We start from the raw sequence: 23,891 nt of genomic DNA on the forward strand, positions 1-23,891 counted from the left end.
TCTCTCACAGGATTGTTGCAAAAAATAAAACGGAAGAATGGAGAGAAAACAAGGAAAAATAAGCTGCTTGGAGGAAGGTTATATGAAAAGTGTACAAAATTTCAAAAAAGGTAAAGGTAGTCCCCTGTGCAAGCACCAGTCGTTTCTGACTCTGGGGTGACGTTGCTTTCACAACGTTTTCACGGCAGACTTTTTTTTTACGGAGTGGTTTGCTATTGCCTTCCCCAGTCATCTACACTCCCCCCCCCCCCCAGCAAGCTGGGTACTCATTTTACTGACCTTGGAAGGATGGAAGGCTAAGGCAACCTTGAGCCGGCTACCTGAATCCAGCTTTTGCTGAGATTGAACTCAGGTCGTGAGCAGAGAGCTTAGGACTGCAGTACTGGCAGAGTATTGTCTACAATGGAAGAAGTATTCTTCTAAGCAGACGCTGCAGAGCATTCAAGGGCAAGTAAACCAACCCCATGGTCACACGTGGGAATAGCCAGCCTCCTGAACCGCTGGATCAGCACCTCCACTCAAGAGAAGCGTTAGATTTGAGTTCAGTAACATCTTAGAGACCAGAAAGATTTTTGGGGTATGAGCTTTTGAGAGTCAAAACTTTCTCACATCTGACAAAAAACTCATGCCTCGAATATCTTGTTGTTCCCTAAGGTGCTACAGCACAGCACTCAGATTTAGCTCTTCTAACACAAACAGCTGTTCTTCAGGCCTTGAATTTAGCTGGAGCTTGCAGGAGCACAGCTCCTGACCCTTTCTGACAGTTCCCCTCCCTTCCTCCTCCCCACCTTATCCACTGAATAGTAGCTGCATCTGCATAACAATCCCTGGATGAGCTTCACCACCTATTTTTCTACAAAACAACCCCTGTCTGAAGCTATCTAACTCAGAAGAGACTGCCACTGTTCAAAGTATGGCCACCATCAACTGACTGGAGTGATGGCAAAAGCAGACTGAATATGTGAGGTTTTTAAAATTAAGTTTAGTTAAAGACATATACAAAGACTGGGGAGAGTACTGCAATTTCAAAGCCAGCTCTCGGTTGAAACATTGATCTTTCTGAAGCCAGGCCTCAAAACTCTGATTCTGTCTTGAAAACACCGTTGTTATGTTCTTTTTGGTTTTTAAGAAGCAGCTTTAATTCTCCTCTACTGTAAAGTAAAAAAAAAATCTGCATAGCCTGTAAGAGATAGGAAGCTAGACACGGTTTGGTTGTAAAGCAAGCTGGAACATTCCTTCCCCTCTTGAAACTAGTGCAGTGATGGTACAGCTGACATTCCATCTAGGCCTCCCAAAACTTGTTTTCCAACCTGCCACTAAGCTTCAGAACACTAAACACCTGCTGCTTCTGGTTCACGTTTCTTCCTAAATTACCTCATCTCGCCCACCCCTCTGCCCCATTACATGGTAGCCTTCTATCTCAAGCGCTCGTGATTTTTTGGGAGGAAAATATGAAACCAAATGAGCTCCCACACACAGTCTGAACTGGTAGAGCCCAGACACATTTTGCCACTTCAGTGAAAACTATGCCTCAATCCACTGAGAAATGTGGGAGTTAATTTGCAAGTTCTATGCTCTCATTTGAATATATGATTTGCATCTGTATTGTCAGTTTCCTCCTTCGCCTGCTATAAAGAGAGCTGCTATTTGACCTCACACTTGTAATTTTAAATAATATTTGCTGCATTTTAGATTCATAGTGACTTAGCTAAAGTCTATGACCAATTCCCCATGGCATTACACTATTTCTAGACAGACTAGCATCAGAATCTGAAAATCTCTGATCATCACAGTGCTCTTTCACACATACCATGCATTTTGTGCATACTTTGGAAACCATTTTTAAACCTTTTCCTTTTCTCTGATGAGAAATATTGTCATGGTGGATGCCCAACAGCTTAAGAAGCTATGGGATAGCAACTTTTTAACACCACAGTGTTTCTGGCCCCCTAAAGAGGCTTCTCCTATAATCAATTAACTCTTGCAGCTGACTTTAGCATTTCAGCACAACAACCCACCCACCCACCCACCCCCATTTCACATTCCAACATACAAGAAGGCAAAGCTGGTAAACAAGTTTCCTACCTCAGGGTGCCTTTCTGAAGAGGACAGGGTACCTCAAGCAGAACAGGTGATGTGAAGTGTGCAGCACAATTACAATCCTCCAACAACTTCCTCCTCATAATGGTCAGGCAACTTGTTGGCCACTATGTTCAATGGGCTGGATCCCAATGATAATTATCAGCAATGGAAAGGGGAGCAATTCTGACAAATTCTCCATTCCGCACCCACCCCCCAAGGGACAGCAATTTAGGCAGATCAGTGGGATGTGAGGAGGAGGAGGCAAGGATCACGGAATTCTCATTACGTGAATGGAAGCATCTTTCAGATAGCTTATACCAGGGGCGGCCAAACTGCAGCTCGGGAGCCACATGTGGCTCTTTCACACACATTGTGTGGTTCTCAAAGCCCCCACCACCACATCAGCCAGCTTGGAGAAGGCATTTCTCTCTTTAAATCACTTCTCTAAGCCAAGCCAGGGAATGGCTAGGAGAATGCATTTAACATTAAAGTTCCTTTATTTCCACCTCTCCCTCCCTCCATCTATTTGCCTTCCTTCCTTCCTTGCAGCTCTCAAACATCTAGCATTCCTGTCTTGAGACTCTCAAGCATCTGACATTTATTCTGTGTGGCTCTTATGTTAAGCAAGTTTGGCCACCCCTGGTTTATACTATTGCTGGGGTTAAACACGATGTTCTAGGGTCCTATCTGACGTGAAGCCAGTTCATGTAAATAAATGGGCATTGTCGGTGCTGAATCACAAAGCAAATGAGTGGGGGCCTGGCTCTTTTTAGATGTTGCTTCAAGATACCCTGTGACAAACATAGCCAGCTGGTCCAGGAGATGCTGTCAACGTATCCCAGAAGACATCAACAGGGACACTGGCATTGTGGACGCTTCTTGCCAGCTGTAGCAACAAGATCTGCTTCTTTAGGAAAGGAGGTATGAGGAACGGAACATTTCCTTGAAGATGTGATCAAGACAGATATTGAAACCAATTACACGCATAGCTTCCTGGAATTAGGGTTCTCAATGTCAGCAGAACACAGAGTTAATTTCCCTGACACACAGTGGCACCGTAAAACTAACATCAAAAGGACAGTCACATGTGCCAATTCACACACTTCTGACCTAATTCCTGGGGTTTCTGTACAGTACCTTCCTGTAGCAAGCAATGAATTCTGCAGCTGCTCAGAGGCACTTAATTGTACCTCTACAGCTCAGAACAGGTGAATCAGGCTGTGGCATCAATTAGGTCCTGGCTACTCATTGTGCATGTAGTACCTCGAGCACATCTAGATTTGAGCCCAACAGCACCTTAGAGACCATCATGTTTTTGGGAGTAGGAGCTTTTGAGAGCCATACCTCCCTTCATCAGGTTGTGCATATCTGTGCCTTTGAATACATATCTGTGCTCAATGTAAAGTTATGGGATCCCTTGTTTTACGCTCACCTGTTTTACAGATGGACAGGCACTAGTTAAACCTGTTAGACTTCTACCACTGCCCCCAACAAGACCCATAGAAAAGTGAGTGACTGGATTACTTTAGGCCCAGGTGGGCAGCTGGTCTGAAGCAACAGAACAATGCTGGAGTCCAGTAGCACCTTTAAGATCAACAATGTTTTATTCACAATGTGTGCTAGAGGCACACTTCGTCAAACAATAGTATGAGATGGAATTAGCAGTCCTACATTTGGGCAGTGAATTAGTATGCAAAATACTAGACCACTTGTGATTCTTTTAATCTGCTAAAATCATTTCTATTATTTTGCATACTAATTCACTGCCCATTCTCTATATGTAGGACCGCTAATTCCATCCCATTCTATTGTCTAATGAAGCGGGCTTCTAGCACATGAAAGTTTACATTGTGAATAAAACTTTGTTGTTCTTAAAGGTGCTGCTGAACTCCAACTTTGTTGAATTACCTTAGGCAGAAGGACAGTAAACCGTGGGGTGAACACCACTGAAAAGCACTTGCTATTTCAAACTACAGTAGGCTCCACTATGGGGGGAAATCATGGGACATGGGGAAATTATGACCTTGCGTTTAGTGTGAGGACAACCACAAAGCACATATTAGGCAATGATACAATGATAATCATAGCAGTCAGACTGTCAGACCATGTCTGGGACGACTGGCTTCGAATTCCCACTGTGCCACAGAAGCCTGCCAGGTAATCTTGAATCCATGACCATCTCTAAGCCTAACTTATTCTCACAAGGCATTCGTTGAGAGAACTAAGTGGAGGAGGAGAGAAAAGCCAGTTATAAATGGAAAATAAGCATAAATATGTATCATGGGGAGGTCACCTGAATAGCGATGCTAGCTCTCACACATATTGGGGCGGGGGAAATTCTCATGCTCATATTTGGGGGATAATCCTAAGGGAGAGATAGAAGCAGGTACCTCCAGAGACCAACAAGAACACGCTGCATAACCTGAAAAGCCAAGAGCTGCCCCAAAGGTTCCTGTTCTTTGATCTACTTGAATTAAACTTTAGAATACACAGGGGAGGGAAACAAGTGAATAGGAAAGAAAGGTCCAGGGTTACTGGATCAATAGGTGTTTCAAACACAATCTTACAGCACCTAGTAGCACTAAAGAATTCTGAGCTCATTAGCTATGGTTTTGAAATTTCATTCTGCATGCAATCCAAGTTAAAAAAAAATAGGGTTTGTGGGGTAAATATAAAGAGGGCAGGTAGAAATCTGGGAACTACATACATAATATTACAAGCAATGTATAAGCATCTCATTCAGGGGAGGGATGGTGGCTCAGTGGCAGAGCATCTGCTTGGGAAGCAGAAGGTCCCAGGTTCAATCCCCGGCATCTCCAAAAAAGGGTCCAGGCAAATAGGTGTGAGAAACCTCAGCTGGAGACCCTGGAGAGCCGCTGCTAGTCTGAGAAGACAATACTGACTTTGATGGACCAAGTGTCTGATTCAGTATAAGGCAGCTTCATATCTTCGTATCTTCTTCATTTGCCAGCAGGATTTTTCCTCCAAATACCAAGCCTAGCAATGTAAAGGTTCTGGACATTGTGGAGAGGTTTTTAAAGGGGGCGTGGAGAGAAAGACTGCCAGTAGTAAAATTTCTGGAAATTCTGAAGCCCCTTCCCCAGAAGGGGATGTTTGAAAATTTTGGGAAAAACTGAAATAGATCATACACTTCATTAAACCAAAAATTATTTTACTGCTTTAATATAAAATGCATAATTTATAAGCTGGAATATAAAAATGTACTATTTTGTATAGTTTATGAAATTTAAAAGAATAAGTGCTTGCTTTCTACAAGTAAAACTGAATGCTACAGAAAGGGAGGGGGAGATGCAAACTGCAGCACTCTATGCTGCTTAAGTACATGCATCTTTGTTGCCATCCACAAAAGGAGGAAGCACAAATTTGGGAGCAAGAAAGTCATTCTACCATTATTTTGATATCAAACTAAAAATTATAAGAATACTAAACTCTTCAATGGCATTATCATTCACAGAAAACTGTGAACCAAACTAAAATAAATATAAAAATTATACACATAGACACTTCTATATACTGCGTATGTTTGTAGTATGAACAGAAATTAACCAATGCTGTTGACTGCTTTATATAAAAAATGTCACACTGAATGAATTAGTAATATCTTAACTTTTAAAAAGTATTCCATCTTTTCCAGAAGGGGGAAAAATCACTGAGTTTCAATGTTCTCATTTTTCTATGGAAAAGCTGAATGAAGTCTTCATTTTTTTTTTAATTCCCAGTTTTATCTGGGTTCTCACATCTCAGTCAAACCAATCTTTAGCTTTCCTTGGAGAACAACAGTTGCTGAGTCAGGCATTTGTGATATACCTTTACTTGCAAACAAGCCCAACAAATGCAAGAAAGGCAAGATGGAGGGAGAGAAAGGGACACTAGCAGAATGGGACAAGTAGTAACGGAAAGCATCTTGGACAAAGAACCAGAAATGGGGGCAAACTAGGGGAATAATCAATATGAAGATATGACCAAAGCATCTCACTTGTAAGTAACTGCACAGAAATAGAGTTATGAAGCATCTATTCAGCAGTAGCTCCTCAACTGTATGACAGTCATCCCAACGAGGCCTTCCAGGTTATACCTTTATACAGCTTCCACCATTGTTCTCTTAAGATTTTTGGCTCTCTGGCTCTTCCTGGCTTAACCCTTTCTGAATAGGCTGCTTCATGAAATCACTTCATGTAGAAGATGATGATATTGGATTTATATCCTGCCCTCCACTCCGAATCTCAGAGTAGCTCACAATCTCCTTTATCTTCCTCCCCCACAACAGACTCCCTGTGAGGTGGGTGGGGCTGAGAGGACTCTCACAGCAGCTGCCCTTTCAAGAACAACCTCTGCCAGAGCTATGGCTGACCCAAGGCCATCCCAGCAGCTGCAACTGGAGGAGTGGGGAATCAAACCCGGTTCTCCCAGATAAGTCTGCACACTTAATCACTACACTAAACTGGCTCACACTCAACCACTACTCCAAACTGTACCCTAAATAGTTTCCTTTTAGACTGCTTTTAAATTTGTACACAGCCTTGAACACTGCAGACAGAAATAATACCTAAACCCCCACAGGCTGAGAAAGTGGGGAGGCTAAGAGCAAGTCAGTAGAAGTGGGAGGTGACTGGGGAAATGTTCAGCCTTCCGCCATTCGTACTCTCAGTATTAGGCATAGCTCAAATCCCACAACTGCAGTGCGGGGAGAGCACAGGAAGCTATCTGATCTGGGACAGGCTGTGAGGAGCTTAAGAGGGATTTCTTCACTGCCTGTCTCCCTGCCCCACCTGCTCACATGCACACACAAACACACAAGGGTAGGTCTTGCCTCCATCAGGACTTTGTACCTCCTGAGAAAAGCTCTCTTGAGCTTGCAGCAGAGCTTAAAACAGCTGCTGGCACTAACTGCAGTTAAACAAAGCTGCTATGCCAACCTCTAGGGCCTGTCTCAGAGTGGGAGTAAGGACACACCCTTCTACCCACAAGAGTCTCCCACACATCCTCAGAACCCAATAAAAGATGGTGTGTCTTCCATTTCCTAACAGCAACTCTCACTCATGTGTACATTAAAGCACTAGGGGAAAGGACTGATGAGCTCACACGCAGTAGTCTCAAGACATTCTGTAACTGTGCTCTGAGAAAGTGCCAGAGGGTGGTGTTACAACACTAGAATGAGAGTGGGGAATACCATGTGATGAGCAATCTGTGGCAAATGGAGAGAGAGCATGGGAACCAGTGTGGTGTTGTGGTCAAGAAAGGCAGACTCTAATCTGGAGAACTGGGTATGATCCCCAAGTCCTCCTCCCTCACATGAAACCTGCTGTGCAGTCTTGGGACAGCCACAGTTCTCTCAGAGCTCTCTCAGCCCCCACCTACCTCACAAGGTACCTTTGTCATAGGGTAGAGGAAGGGAAGGAGACTGAGACTCCTTAAAGTAGAGGGATAGAGCTTTTCCTGATTTATTTCTTGAAACAGGGAAGTCTAGCAGAGCTATGAACTTTGCAGAGTGGGACTTTATGGCTTCTACACTCCCTTGGTAGTCCACTGGGTCTCCTGAAATTTCATTCCTGGACATCAGCAGACCTTCAGGAATGGCATCAGGCAAAGCACAGGGTTTCAGTGAGGGCAGAAATCGGTAGTTCAAACAATATTCAAAATTGAATTGCTCCCCCACCACACTTCTGATGGCTTAAGTGCCATTAAGTCTTTGGAACTGTCTTGGTCAGATCCACATCAACAACTAAACTATGCTTCAAAAATGCAACTGCAGGATGCTAAGAACATAAGAACATAAGAGAAGCCATGTTGGATCAGGCCAACGGCCCATCAAGTCCAACACTCTGTGTCACACAGTGGCAAAAAATGTTATATACACACATACACTGTGGCTAATAGCCACTGATGGACCTGTGCTCCATATTTTTATCTAAACCCCTCTTGAAGGTGGCTATACTTGTGGCCGCCACCACCTCCTGCTTTTCCACATGTTAATCACACATGTGTGCACATGTTAATTCCACATGTTAATCACCCTTTGGGTGAAGAAGTACTTCCTTTTATCCGTTTTAACCTGTCTGCTCAGCAATTTCATCGAATGCCCACGAGTTCTTGTATTGTGAGAAAGGGAGAAAAGTACTTCTTTCTCTACTTTCTCCATTCCATGCATTATCTTGTAAACCTCTATCATGTCACCCCGCAGTCGACGTTTCTCCAAGCTAAAGAGTCCCAAGCGTTTCAACCTTTCTTCATAGGGAAAGTGCTCCAGCCCTTTAATCATTCTAGTTGCCCTTCTCTGCACCTTCTCTAAAGCTATAATATCCTTTTTGAGGTGCGGCGACCAGAACTGCACACAGTACTCCAAATGAGACCGCACCATCGATTTATAAAGGGGCATTATGATACTGGCTGATTTGTTTTCAATTCCCTTCCTAATAATTCCCAGCATGGCATTGGCCTTTTTTATTGCAAACGCACACTGTCTTGACACTTTCAGTGAGTTATCTATCATGACCCCAAGATCTCTCTCTTGATCAGTCTCTGCCAGTTCACACCCCATCAACTTGTATTTGTAGCAGGGATTCTTAGCCCCAATGTGCATTACTTTGCACTTGGCCACATTGAACCGCATCTGCCACGTTGACGCCCACTCACCCAGCCTCAACAGATCCCTTTGGAGTTCCTCACAATCCTCTCTGGTTCTCACCACCCTGAACAATTTAGTGTCATCCGCAAACTTGGCCACTTCACTGCTCACTCCCAACTCTAAATCATTTATGAACAAGTTAAAGAGCATGGGACCCAGTACCGAGCCCTGTGGCACCCCACTGCTTACCGTCCTCCACTGCGAAGACTGCCCATTTATACTCACTCTCTGCTTCCTATTACTCAGCCAGTTTTTGATCCACAAGAGGACCTGTCCTTTTACTCCATGATTCTCAAGCTTTCTAAGGAGCCTTTGATGAGGAACTTTATCAAAAGCTTTCTGGAAGTCAAGGTAAACAATATCTATCGGGTCTCCTTTGTCCACATGTTTGTTCACCCCCTCAAAGAAATGCAACAGGTTAGTGAGGCAAGATCTTCCCTTGCAGAACCCATGCTGAGTCTTCCTCAATAACCCGTGTTCATCAATGTGCCTACTCATTCTGTCCTTGATAATGGTTTCTAACAACTTTCCCGGTATTGAAGTCAGACTGACTGGCCTGGAATTTCCCGGATCTCCTCTGGAACCTTTTTTAAAGATGGGGGTGACATTTGCTACCTTCCAGTCCTCAGGAATGGAGGCAGATTTCAATGAAAGATTACAGATTTTTGTTAGAAGATCCACAAGTTCAACTTTGCTCAAAGTCTTCCTCAGCAGCCACAGATTCCTTCCTCCTCCTCAAAGTTTGTTCAAAAGAGGGTTTCAGGAAAGCTATTGTTAATGCTAAACAGGTGGTGCAAGAGTCCATGGGGTGTTCACAGGCAGCAAACCATGGTTTGGCTGTGATTTATGAATCTGGTCATTGTCCACAGCTGCTCCAAATAAGCAGCAAGCATAGAAAAATAAGAGTTGGGAAATGACACCATCGCTTCAAAAGCCACACAGAAGTCTGAAGTGTTTACTGTTGCTATAATATTAAGCTTCAGGCTTAAAATTGGTAGTTAAATGGATAACTGCACAGCAAAGAAGAAATGGGAGCTCATCTCCATGTGGACTGGCTAAACTACAGACCTGAGCTACTTCCATCACCAAATATGAGTTGCATCCTACGCAGCACAAGCACAATGGTGGTGGCAGACGTGGACTTCTCCCATCCTGCCTGTTTCCCACAGCAGCTCCAAGACCATTGAAAAGCTGATGATGCAGGCTGCAGGACTTGTACAGAAAAAGAGCCATGCAGCTCAGGGGGCTGAAGCAAGGAGAAGGAACCAGCTGAAACCAGTCCAACTATTACTTCTGTCAGTGGTGAGGTAAGGGAGATTTCTGTTTCCACTCTTCATTGCACATGTGCACACATACGTGGTTCTTCAGAACATTCAACACCAGCTTCAGGGAGATCTCAGACTGCTGGAGGAGACAACTCAAGAAAAGTATGCAACTGTGAGCACCTTTCCCTTGCACTTTGAAAGATCTAACTGTTGGTGGTATGCCAAGGCACTCTGGGGTATTTAACACTCTAACTACTGTAGTTTGTTTGCTTTGTTGGTTTTAAAAGGTACCAGCACACAAGGCCTTGCAGCTGGTGACACAGTCTGATCATGGGAATGGATACACAGAAGTCAATCGGTACTACTGACAGTGCACAAATATTTATCTAAAGGTGTGCATCCAAATTTGAATACTGTGTAAATGGAAAATTTTGTCTGAATGGGGTACATGCAACCAAATGTAATATATACACAGATACAAATCTGAAGTTTTCCATTGGCTTCTCTCTTCTAAGCACAATACAGGGTCTGCAAATCTTGCAGAGTCTGTGGAAGGTCCATAAAACCACTAAAATGCTAATGTTCTGTTGTCAGTCCAAGTATTTGTTCTAATCACAAGATCCCGTCAATAAGCACACCTTTGCATTAACTCACACTTCAGAATTAGCCCTGCAGACTAATAAAAGTAAATGGAAGCATTACTTTGCGAATCAGTAAATTCTGGCAGGCCTGCCTACAATCTGTTTCATTTGCCACAGCTATAATTTTGGATAACCCATGACACCTGAAGCATGCAGGGACATGTGGCTTAACATTTTATTTGTATACATCTTCAGGGCCATGCACAGAAGTCCATGGCTGCTTGTCAGCAGTATGCTACAGTAAGTTATTAGCCATGAGAACTTGAGCACTGTGTACAGAACTGCAGGCCAGTATAGTGCGCACGACCCAAAATGGTAGTGCAAGGGAATCTTGAAGCTAGAAGAATGTGATGCAGAACCCAGAAAATTTACGAGCTCCCAAGCACCCCAACATGGTAGGCACAGAAACAAATCAGTTGCTAACATCATTAGCCAAACAGCAATCCAGAAAGTGATCACATTTTTGATCCATAGTCCAAACAGTATTCATTACCAAAGCATGCAATTCGTAATCGACTCAAAATAAACTCTGCTGTCTCTTAACTAGCATGAGTACGATGGATGATTTCAAATTTCATACCCCAGGTCGTTCAACCTGAAAATCTCCATTTAAGTTTTGCTTCCGTTTTGTTGTAATCAAGCTCGTGATCCTTAAAACTGTGCATGCATACACAATACCAATCACTGAAACACAGAAAACCAAAACACTTGACAAAAAGAAACCCAAATTCATATAAAATCAGTCCCCTGGTCAGCTTTATTCCAGTGAAATTTGTGACTACAGTACAGAGAAACCACTTCCATTATATCTTATAGCTATGAATTGCCCTCCAGTACAGATTTAAAAATCTGCACAGTGTGGGGGGGGGGACCACTCAGACAAGGTACATTTTCTGCAAATAAATTTCCTAATACATCAAATACCCTCCCCCTGGCCCCAAAACATGCTTTGCCTGTGAAAATGTAGGAACTGGGAGGAGGGCCACATGGCCAAGGATGAAAGTAAATTATCAAAGCAAAAGGTGGAGGGCACAGTGGAGGTTCAGATTTCTCCTCTAGAGATCCTCATTTGCCCCCCCCCCCTTGTATACTCTTAACCGTTATTAATATATAGTATTTTTCTGAAGTCCTCAAACAGCTTCGCATTCACCCTCCATAATCCTCATAACAGATCTGTCAGGGCCTTTTATCCACTAAGAGATGGTGACTTTGACTAAGACAAACCAGAATATTTATGACTGTACTGATGTATTCACCATGAGCCAACAACTTAGCTCCTAAGCACTACGCTATGCAACTAATAGGTTTTACAGATCTTTCTAGAACTGGGGACTCTGTGCAATAAATAAGACCTTAATATTAAAAACTACTTGATGATATAGCTACCCAAAAAACATTACCTAATTAAGAAAGAATGTAAATGTATGCTGGACACAATTCTGTGAAACAATTAAGAACAAAGGGGGTAGCAGAGTAAGGGTCCCACTGAACACAGTTAAGATTTACTTCTAAATTACATGGTTATAGGATCAGGTTGCAAAACATTTATACTTCTGCCCTAAAGCAATCAGGTCAGAAGCAACACATTTTATCCAATGCCTGTCAAGGAGATAAGATCATAACTCAAAATTCTCAGAGAACCATGGAAGAGTGAAGTCATCAAGAAAGGGTATGACAGCAATACAGAAGCAGAAACCATTACATACAAAATTCCACAAGACAAAGCCTGGATTACTATAATTTATCTACTGCCAGGGATACTGTTGGTCTAAGTCCAGCTGCTTGTGAACCTGGGGCAAACAGCTTATCAGGTATCACTTTCCTTCCTACTGAGTCAGTTATCCCACAGGTGAAAAGCCAAGACAGCTAAATAATCCTGAAATCATTCAGCCCTGCTGCAGTGCAGGCTGGAAAACTAATATGGTTCGGCCACAAATTCTTTTGCCATGCTCCCCGGTATTTATCAAATCAATTGGTGACCTAACATAACTTTTTATCATAAAAGTTTGAGAAAATGCCTGTAGTTCAAATTACACTGCTCACAAAAAACAGATTCTTCTAGAAATCTTTCTAACACTATTTAGGGTTGTGAAGACAGGGTCTGATCCAAAAGCATACTACTGACCAGTTGCTGGCATACTGTCTTGCACTAGAGAGGCTGCTGAGAATCTTGTACCCACCGCTGGATCAGGCCAGCTTTGCATCAGTCTAATTTATGGCTTTAAGCAAAGAGTGTATACTGAAGTTTATTCAACACTGATTAGTTCTGGCTTCACTATTCAAAGATCTTGAACATTGCATTTTCATCCCATCCTTCCCCCACAGAGCTCTGAGTGACACACACGGTCTCCCCCTCCCATGTTATCCTCACAATGACCATAAACAAAGTACGTTAGACTGACAGTATTCAATTGGCTCAAGGTCACACCATGACTTTTTCGAAGCAAGTGAAGATGTCAACCTGAGTCTCCATCTGCCTCATCCTCTAACCACTACACCACAATAGCTCTCACTATACACACTCCTAGACTGTACATTTAAAATTCAGTGGTGGATCACAAGTGCCTCCTTTGAAAAGAAAAGGCTAGATGGAAGTTCCTCCACTCCACAGTGACTTGCCTTTCTATAACAGTATTTAAATAACGCTACTGCAACTGACTTAAAAGGCAGACAGAATAGAATGCCTGTTTAGAATAACTTTATTAGCTAAAATTTTCTACTTAATCTGTGCAATACATTGCTGCCAAATTTGTGTCAGTGAATTGACACTTTGTATTCTCAGGAAAAACCCAGAAATCTGGAATTTTTTTCCAGTTCTGTTTACGATAGCCATTCTGAAGTCAAGGGTATTTACAACTTCAATGTTGGCTTCGACAGTATTAACTTCTGCCTAAGCTGTGGGCAGTTTCAAAGCCAGAAACAGTAATGAGAACAGGCTTACTGAATCTAAGTACTTCTACAAATACTTGGAATGGACAAATCACGAGCAGACAGTATTCAAGGTTACCAATCTTCCCACACCCTCTGTGCCTCAATAGCCTCCAGAACACTGTTGGCAAAAGTCCTGCAAATCCTATGGCAAAAGGCACGAGGGACAGAAGTAGGCAACACTGCCCCCACTCTCCTCTTGAGTGAGTGAAAATCCCATCAGTTAAAGAGCAAGGAATGACATTATACAATCCCCCCTCTTCTCTGTACCACCCTGCATTTTGTTTCTGGGCCTTCAGTGCTTTGAGCAGTAGCAAAGACCCATGAGCACCATTTGTAGAATCTGTCTCCATCTATCTATGTGTTGCTAAGGAGGAATGAATTAGAATCTTAAATATTTTTTAAGAACATAAGCAGTCACTTCCCTGATCAACAGATGTAACTTCAATAATCAGTATCTATCAACAGATTGTCTTGACAGGCTAGAGCATTAGGGACAGATTCCTCAGTAAGCAGACATATCTTACAGCAAGACAGTAACACTTAAATTTCTGGTATGTCATTCTTGTTTGCTTTCTCAAAGTTCTCTTTAAAATGGTCTATGTTCTACCTGTTTTCTCTACAAAGTACATGTATTCAAATTTCACTCATGTTCATGAAAAAGCCCCTAGTTCATTCCCACTAATCAAAGTTGCACCAATATACAGGCAAAATCATAGTGACATGAACTTTATAAAGAACTATGGGGTTCTTCAGTCACTAACATGGATTAGAATATCCACTTCACAACATGCATTAAAGGGAAGCAAAATTCACCATATAGAGTTTTGTAAACCACTCAGTAAGCACATCTGTTTTTCAAGGATGTCATGGCACAAGCAATCCATAAGTGATCTCAATTGTGTCACCAATGCATCCCAAAGATACAGCAAAACCTGACATATATATAGTTCCAATATCATTATCAGAAACTGAACGCATAAGGTTTTTGATACATACAAAGACGTACAAATTACTTCTGTGATACTGAAGTTTAACAGGTGAGGGAGCCTATTTATTCTTTAGATGTCATGGAGCCTAAGACCAATTAAATGATCTCTCCAAGTTATATCTGTTTTCACTCCACGTTACATTTGTTTTCATAGCAGCATTTCAGACTAACAACCTGGTGGGTTAGGCAAAGGAAGAGTACAAAGCATTTGTTCTACCGCTGCTTAATAACTGACTAGAATTAAGCACCATTCCAGTCAAACAAATAAAATCCTGGGAATGTAGCACATGTGTTGCAAATTTTCTGCTTCTCTCTATTAATTTGGAGAAGAGCTTTAATATAAAAATTTCTTCAAAAATTTTGTAGTCACTACTGAACAAATGCCATCTTTCTTCCACAAGAAGCCTGTCATGGTGTACTCAGCAAATCAAAACAATAAAGCATGAATGTTCCATACTTTTAGAAGTTCATCTGTTATTTTGAGTATCACAACCTCACAAGCAAATTCATGAAGACAGAAGTCTTCAAAAATTAGTTCTGGTGCCCATGCATATCAGTGCAAGTCATTTGCACCACATAATAGCCAGGGAAAGGGGTATAAGCCAAGAACCTATTCTCATCTACTTTACAATAATTTTCCAGCCCAAAGGCACTCAGCACAAATGAGTTGTTTACAATTTACTGTAAATTTACAAGCCTGGAGAATACTACTTAAAACAGGATTTTCTGATTAAACATCTTTCAATTTACAAAGATCTTTGGCTATCTAGAGTAATAGTAACTGCCTCTCAAAACCTTTTACAACCATATCTGAAAGATTCCATATGTTTCATGGCAATACTTTAAACCATTTAGTTTCAAAGACTTCTCTTTAATGAAAATGAGATGCTGAACTGCTGCTACAAGAAACCAGATACAATACATTGGGAAATCAACTGATGGCACAGGTGCAGAACTACAACATGGGTTTGAATTTACTTGAAGTCCAGCTCCTTTGAAACAGACTATTTTCATGTTAATAATTGCCCATTAAATTCACCTCTGCATAATTACTGACTTTATTACTGTACAGAAAAGCAAACACTTCAAGGTTAATTTGTAATTCTGTGAAACCCTGATTTGTTACATCTGTGCTTATTTGAACAGCATTAAGGGTTTCACCAAATTGATACATAAATGCAAATACATGACTTCTTAAACAAGTAGATTGAAGCACGGTTTTGTGTTACCTGAATCAGAGACAGATCTCCCATCCCTTATGTCATATGCACACATTTATATCTAACTGCACAGCCTATCTACTTTTTTCAAACATATGCCAGTCAACAGGAGACTTCCCACACAGGACAAAATTCTTAAGCTCTCAAGATATTCCACTCTTTCAACAGAAAACCAAGCACTCATACATAAACACTGCCACCACAGCAGACTACAAGATACCATGATCTCATCTTACAAGAAAAACAGGTGAACATGCATATATGCTGACTTCATCTGTTCTCTAACAAGAGACTTAGAAAAACATTGTACTGATCCACAGTTCAAACAGTCCCTTAAAACAAGGCCTGTAAATCCAAAGGATGTCAAAATATCCAAAACATTCTAGCTAATAAACAGCAGCAACAAACCAACAGCCATTCATGCCACTTCCCCACCCCTTGGCCAGGAGTACATGCAACTTTAAGATATCTATTTTCTATAGATCACACACACACTAAAAGAACGTAAGAGGCCTGGTCACTGCAGCTTTAGATCAGTGGTCCTTCTGGTTCAGCACCATGTTTTACAGAGCAGCCAAAGAGCTGCCCTGGAGGCCAAAACCCCCACAAAAACAGGGCTTAGAAGCCAAGGCCTTCACTTCACCTTGCCTCCCAGCACTAGCATTCACAAGTTCGAACATTTTATTGACCATAACCACCCTTGGCCCTTTCATTCAAACCAGATGCAGCAATCTCTTCCTAGTAGACATCAATGTTCCCTCTAAGCTGCAGAGTCTTGTGAGCAAAAATTCGATTTTGTGAGCTACTGGCATTAAAGTTGTGAGCTACTGCGTAAATCAGTGTGCTTTGGGGATCATCCTTTTTGAGCTAAGACAAAAATGTGTGAGCTGGAGCCTAAAAATCTGTGAGCTGGAGCCTAAAAATCTGTGAGCTAGCTCACTCTAACTCAGCTTAGAAGGAACACTGGTAGGTATCTAGATGCACCTGATTTGTTTGCATAATGTGCATTCTCATAACAATGGGGGACCAATGCAACACGGGCACGAAGGGCAGCAACATAACTCTTCCTGTTCCCCAGATCGACAGAAAGAACAACATCAATACCTCTACGGTCCCTCCCCCCAAACAGAGAAGGGATCACAAGCAGTGTTCCCTCTAAACTGAGTCAACCTGAGCTAGCTCACAGATTTTTAGCCTCTAGCTCACACATTTTTGTCTTAGCTCAGGAAAAATAGCCCCAGAGCACAAAAATTTATGCTCACAGCTTTAATGCCAGTAGCTCACAAATTTAATACTAGTAGTTCACAAAGTAGAATTTTTGCTCACAAGATTCTGCAGCTTAGAGGGAACATTGGTCACAAGCAGTGTTCCCTCTAAGTTGAGTTAGCGTGAGCTAGCTCACAGATTTTTAGTCTCCAGCACACACATTTTTGTCTTAGCTCCGGAAGGAGGACCCCAGAGCACACTAATTGATGCAGTCGCTCACCACTTGAATACCAGTAGCTCACAACGTCGAATTTTTGCTCACAAGACTCTGCCGCTTAGAGGGAACATTGGTCATAAGAATATCGGAGGCGGCTTGTTGACAACTGCGTGGCCGAGGCAGCCAAGAGCCCTCTGACCAAGGAGGAGTCCAGCTGAAGGGCCGAGCGCCGTCGCCACCCCCTTCCAGCCGCCAGCCTACACTCCCCTCAGCCTACCCGCCGCCTCCGCAGGCCTACCAAGGGGCTCCAGGCCCTCTCCCGCGCGTTACCTTGCGCACCCCCTTGTAGATATAGAAGTAGAGCTCCCGGCCCACATTGAAGCAGAGCCGGTCCCCGTTGCCGCTCTGGTCGTTGACGTTGACGAAGGAGACGCGGACGGGGTTGGAGCCCTGCGAGTTGAAGGGCACCCGGTTGGGCCGGCTGTACTCCGAGTGGCTCAGCAGCTTGTACAGCCCCTCCCGGGTGGTGAACTGGGTCTTAATCTCGTTCATCTCCTTCCCTCCTCCCTCCGCCGCCATCTTGGAAAGGAGCATTCATCCTGTCCCAGTACCCGGATGTAAGGCTCAGCGCGCAGCCGCAACGAAGGAGGAAATCTCGACTCCGGCCCGAAAGGGAAGGGAAAGCTCACGCCGGGAAGTGGGAGGAGCCGCGCGGCCCGGCCCCCTCCCTGCCCTCTCTCCCGTGGATTCCTGCGCGGCGCATGCGTTGGCGTTCTGCCTCTTCGCAGGGGGTGGAGGGGGCGGGGCGAAGTTCAGGCGGGGAGGAAAATAAAAAGGGAGGCGCCTCAGCCCGTGAGAGGCGAATGAACGAGAAGGTGGGGATGGGAGCATGCGCAGAAGGCCCGGGGGGCGTTATGGAAACCTTAAAGTTGGGAAGGAAGGTCATCAGATAGATGTAGGGTTAACAAAATAAATGTAAGCTATGTGGGGGAAGATTCAGGTGGAATAGCGGTGTTGGTCTGAAGCAGCAGAAGAATGCTGAGTCCAGTGGCACCTTTAAGACCAATTCAGTTGAATAAAACTTCGTCGGTTTAATTTAATTTTTTAGTTTATACCCCACCCTATCCTGCAAGCAGGCTATATTTTCTCTATATACAATTTAAGAGCAAGGAGGAGATTATATAACAGTGCAGCGGTTCAGCTAGGTTCTGGGACAGCTGGATACAAATCACCATTCTGCCATAAAGCTTGCTGGATGACCTTTGGTCAGTCACAGCCTAACCTACCTCACAAGGTTGTTGTGATGGCAAAATGTATTGTATGCTGTTGTGAGCTCTTGGAGGAAGAGTAGGACAAAAATGTTCTAAATACATGTGGGTGTTTTTGTTTTTTAAGCTGGCATTAGTTCTCACACAAACAAATTGCTGCTAGTCATGCATTCTGGAAGCTAAGCATAGCTTGTTATATACTTTGGGATGATCCACTCGATCTGTATGTTAAGAGGAAGTGGAACAAAGCAGGAGTCAAGTGGCACCTTTAAGACCAACCAATTTTTATTCAGAACGTAAGCTTTCGTGTGATCCTTTGTCTGATGAAGTGTGCTTAAGAGAGCACACGAAAGCTGAATAAAAATTGGTCTTTTAAAAAAGCGACTTGACTCCTGCTTTGTTCTACTCCTTCAGACCAACTCAGCTGCTCACTTGGATCTATCTAAGAGGAAGTGATTATTGCATTTCCCTAAGTAACTTTGTCCATCAATGCAAATATTGTGCTGCTGTAGTGTGTGGTATTAGAAATGGTAACAAGGCAGAAAAGGCATCCTGTTCTTCCAGCAGCTGGAGGCAACAGTACGCAAACTGGACCCAGCACCATAGCTCTCAAGGCCAGAGGGGGCATGGCCTCCTTGCATTTTTTACAGGCCCCCTCACACAGCCTTTTCAGTAATTTTCCTTTCAGTGAGTGTTTTCAATGCAGACTAATGTCAGGCGTTGTTTTAACTCTGATGTTGACTCTGGGTTAGCAGCGTCAACCCAGAGTCGGAAATGACTGGTGCTTGCACAGAGGACTACCTTTACTTTTTAGTGAAATTTGAGATTCCCAATTCCAGCTGCAGATCATGTCTCCCTGAAATTAACATTTGTTGACACCTTCAGTGCCATAAAAGTAACCATTTGCCAGATCAATTGCTTCTTTTGTTCTCAGGCTTCTGTTGTAGGGAAGGAAGATAAAGGAGATTGTGAGCCATTCTGAGATTGAGTATAGGGCAGGATATCCAACATCATTTCTACTAAATCAGATAGGAATTGTTGGCATTTAACAGCATATACAATGTTGAAGATGAGCAGGTGAACAAGATATCTTGGTATGTCCAGTGATTGATTTGTCTTGGGTTTGGGAATCTAAGGTTTCGACTGTCAAAGCTTGTCTGTTCAGACAGAATTTGAATGGAAATCTTTGGATACAAGGATAAATCTTTGGATAAAAGGATACAAGGACTATTTAAAATAAAGAAGTCAGAATGCAAAGTTGCAATGTGCTTGTGAATGAATTCAAATTCAGGAAACTCAGTTTGGTAAAAGGAACTGAAGCATTATAAGTAGGACTTGAGGATATTATATTTGATAGATAGATAGATAGATAGATAGATAGATAGATAGATAGATAGATAGATAGTAGATAGATAGATAAATTTATTGTCATTGTTCTCAACAAAAAGAGAGCAACGAAATGAGGTGCTCTTCCACAAACATACCAACACATCAAACACACATATTCATAAACTATTTAAATACATCTAAAACCATTAAAACCATTTAAATACATCTAAAACAGATAATCATTCATAAAACCATTTAAACCATTTAAATACATCTAAAACAAATAATCATTCATAACCCTACATTTAATCTAACCACAGCACTTGGATAGAAACTGTCCTTAAATCTGTTTGTCCTAGCCTTCAACACTCTATATCGTCTACCTGACGGTAAGATCTCTACCTGATTGTTTGTATCTGAGGAAGTGTGTTTGCACACAAAACTTTCTAGTTTGAATACTTTCTAGTTTGGTCTTAAAAGGTGCCAGATCATAGTGTTTCTGCTTGTGTGATTGTCCTGGGGGTACTTGGTTTTTGAACAACAGGCAGGAGAACTGCTCTTTGAACAAGGACCCAGCACATATGCCCTAGAAGGAGAGAATCCCTTGAATGTGGGGGCATATGATATATCAGGGATGGCCAACATAAGAGCCACATGCAATAAACGTTATATGATTGAGAGCCACATGAATGTCAAATATTTGAGAACCACATGGAGAGAGGGAGAGAATGGAGGGAGGAAGGAAGGAAGGCAAATAGATGGGGGGGGAGAGAGAGATGGGGAAAAAAGCAACTTTAAATGCGTTCTCCAAGCTACCCACTTTGTTGGCTTGGGGAAGTGTTTTAAAGAAAGAAATGCCTTCTCCAAGTTGGCCAACGGGGTAGTGTGGGCTTTGAGAGCCACACAATATGTGTGAAAGAGCCATATGCGGCTCCCGAGCCACAGTTTGGCCACCCCTGTGATATATGGTGGTCCAGACCTTACTTTGGAGTTGACTACTACTGTAATAAATTATAACAAATCTGAAATATTATTCTGCAGTAAACCACTTTTATTTGTAACAATAACAACTCTGAAACATTTTTATGCAGTAAACCACTTGTATGCATTATTTATTTATTGGGGGTTTTTATAAACATGGTGTGACAGCTCCACACTGTCATATTATAGCAGGCCCCACTTGGGCCCCCTGAGCAAAACATTGCTAGCTACGGGGCTGACTGGGCCCCAAAGTAGGGTTGCCCAGTTCCCCCTGGCCACTGTCAGAAGATGAGGGGGTAAGATTGCCAGATACAGTTGGGAAACTCCTGGAGATTTGGGGATGGAGCCTGGGGAGGACAGGGACCTTAATGGGGTACAATGCCAGAGAGGCCACCCTCCAAAGCACCGATTTTCTCCAGGGGATCTGATCTCTGTTGTCTAGAGATGAGCTGCAATTCCAGGGGGTTCCCAGGTCCCACTTGGAGGCTGGCATCGCTACCCGGAAAGGCTACCTGTTGCCAATGCCAAGGCAAAGAGTCTTAGTGGGGAAGGTATTACAACACTAGCTGGCGATCCATTCTGGAAGATGTCTGGCAACCTCCATCGTTCCTGCAAAGTGTCACTCTCATAAAATGAATTGCTGATCCAGGGTTTTGTTTAGTCAGTTCCTTGTCTTGGAAGAAATATTGATTACTATGCAGTCTAACCCAGCGTATCCTGTTTTTTCAAGAATAAGTCCCACAGTGTTACAGGGCTTACTACCAGGGCAGCGTACATAGGATTGCATCTTTTATGGTGGTCCTCTGCAAGGTGGGAGAAAGAGAAGAGCAAAGAAGAGAAGACAACACTGTCCGCTATGGTGCCGAAGTACCACCTGCCAACAGCCATCTAATCCACTCAACATATGATTACTTAAGCTCTTAAGTGGAAAGGCAATTAGACTAAGTATCTGTGCTATAAAGACAGTACCAGGGTTTTATTTGTCCATCTGCATCTAGAAAACACCAAATTGGGTGCCCACAGGGAAAACTGGCTGATGTCACAGAGATGAGAAGGAAATTGAAGTTTTCCCATGGTTTGGGAGCTTCGTGATGAAGAAACGTTGAGTTCAATGGCACTTTTAAGACCAACAAAAGTTTATTCAAAGTATGAGCTTTCATGTGCAAGCACACTTATTCAGATACCATTATTCAGTGGACTCAAAATTTGTTCCACTGTTTCAGACCAACATGGCTACCCACCTAGATGTATCTTCTTCATGATGTTATCCATTTTTTGTCCTTCGGATCATGATTTGAAAAACCATAGAGAAACGACAAGGAAAGTATGGGAAGATAAGAAATGGGAAGTGATATTGTATGGAAGGTCTGAGGAAAAAAATTCCGTTGTTCAGCACCCAAACTGCATGGAAAAGTCTGTGAAAAGATCGCTATATCTAATTAATAATAATAATAAACTTTTATTTATATCCTGCCCTCCCCGCCAAGGCAGGCTCAGGGCGGCTAACAAGACATGGTAAGACCATGATACAATAAAACAATATATAATATAATTAATAATTTAAACAGTAAAACCAATAAAACAATATGACATTATAATATAAACAAATTGTGTATAAGATGGCACGGTGGTTATTGATGTTATCAGGGATTCCGTCTTAAAAAGCTAGCTGGAAGAGGACAGTTTTGCAGGCCCTACGGAATTCGTTAAAATCCCGCAGGGCCCGCACCTCTTCCGGCAGTTGATTACATCATTGGGGGGCCTTCGTGAAGAACGCCTGTTCTCTGGTAGTTTTTAGTTTGGTTTCTTTTGGCCCAGGGATTTCGAGAAGATTTTTTGAACTTGATCGTAGTGCTCTCTGGGGAACATATGGAGAGAGGCGGTCCCTAAGGTAGGCAGGTCCTCGACCATATATATATAATTGCAATCTCTGCTCCCCTGCATATCTCTGCCACCCAATATATTACAAAAAGAGAACGAGAGAAACACTCAGGTTTGCGGAAAAATAAAAAACAGTAGTTTAAAAATAAAAAAATGGCTGTGCATGCAGAGGCATCAAGAAAAATTAAGCTTGGGGTAGGGTTTCCATCTGGGGGTTGGGAAATACCTGGAGATTTTTGGGGGGTTGAGCCTTAGGGGAGCAGGGTTTGGGGAAGGGAGGGACTTAGCAGGGTCCATTCTCCAAAGAAGCCATTTTTTCCAGAGGAACTGATCTTGGTTGGATGGAGATCAAATGTAACAGCTGGAGATCTCCAAGTACCACTTGGAGGTTGGCAACCCTAGGAGGACATCTTGGGTTCTCATAGCAATCCAAAATGCCACCCATACACACACTTAAAGTCATCATCCTATTGATTTCTTCCATTGAAAAATCCCCGAGAAAGAACTCTAGTTGTGAAATAGTACCACAAAAAACAGAAGCACGTTTTTATTATTGAATATGAATATGAAGCTGCCTTCTACTGAATCAGACCTTGGATCCATCAAAGTCAGTATTGTCTACTCAGACTGGCAGCAGCTCTCCAGGGTCTCAACCTGAGGTTTCACACCTATTTGCCTGGACCCTTTTTAGTTGGAGATGCCAGGGATTGAACCTGGGACCTTCTGCTTACCAAGCAGATGCTCTACCACTGACCCACCGTCCCTCCTTATTATTAATAAGAAGCTAAAATACTTTTGGGAATCAATGAATATTTTCAGTGAAAGTATTCCCAGTGGGCTGGGAAATTTTGTGACATCTTCAGTGTGGGAAGGCTGTTGGATCAATCATTTCATCCTCATCCCACATTCATTTCATGCATCTCTTGCCATAAATAATACTGATGCTTCATCATCATTAGACATGCCTCCTCCTTCACCTCTGCATTCAGTATATATTAAATGGGCAGTTTAACATTAATCAGGAAGGCTATGAAAGACATGAGGAATTCATACCTGCCACATCCTCTGATGCTCTACTACAGAGCTGATTTCAAATATGACCCAAAAATCTGGAGACTGATGGCAAGGAGTGGGAAGTTCTTGAAAATAATTGGGACATCTGGCATCCCAACCTCTGGGCTGGCACACAGAAACATGATGAGAAATTGTTAAATACTGGCTTCGATGCATAGAGGT

The 23,891-nt window shown here is 42.7% G+C and overlaps 1 protein-coding gene across 3 annotated transcripts in view; it reads right to left on the reverse strand.

The window, feature by feature from the left end:
* The window catches only part of WDR20 (WD repeat domain 20), a 505,375-nt gene extending 487,491 nt beyond the window's left edge, over positions 1–17,884 (reverse strand). The window contains exon 1 of one of the 3 annotated variants that reach the window (XR_009556645.1): positions 17,527–17,879. Coding sequence is in view for 2 of the 3 variants with exons in the window: in XM_060263075.1 (XP_060119058.1) it covers positions 17,527–17,790 (264 nt within the window). In the remaining variant the exon portion in view is untranslated. Of the gene's footprint in view, positions 1–17,526 lie in introns of all 3 variants that reach the window. The other 2 variants (XM_060263076.1, XM_060263075.1) reach the window with 2 other exon arrangements.
* Between the last annotated feature and the right edge of the window lie 6,007 nt (positions 17,885–23,891).

This window comes from Heteronotia binoei, chromosome 21 (genome assembly GCF_032191835.1).
Source record: "Heteronotia binoei isolate CCM8104 ecotype False Entrance Well chromosome 21, APGP_CSIRO_Hbin_v1, whole genome shotgun sequence".
Taxonomy (NCBI): Eukaryota; Metazoa; Chordata; class Lepidosauria; order Squamata; family Gekkonidae; genus Heteronotia; species Heteronotia binoei.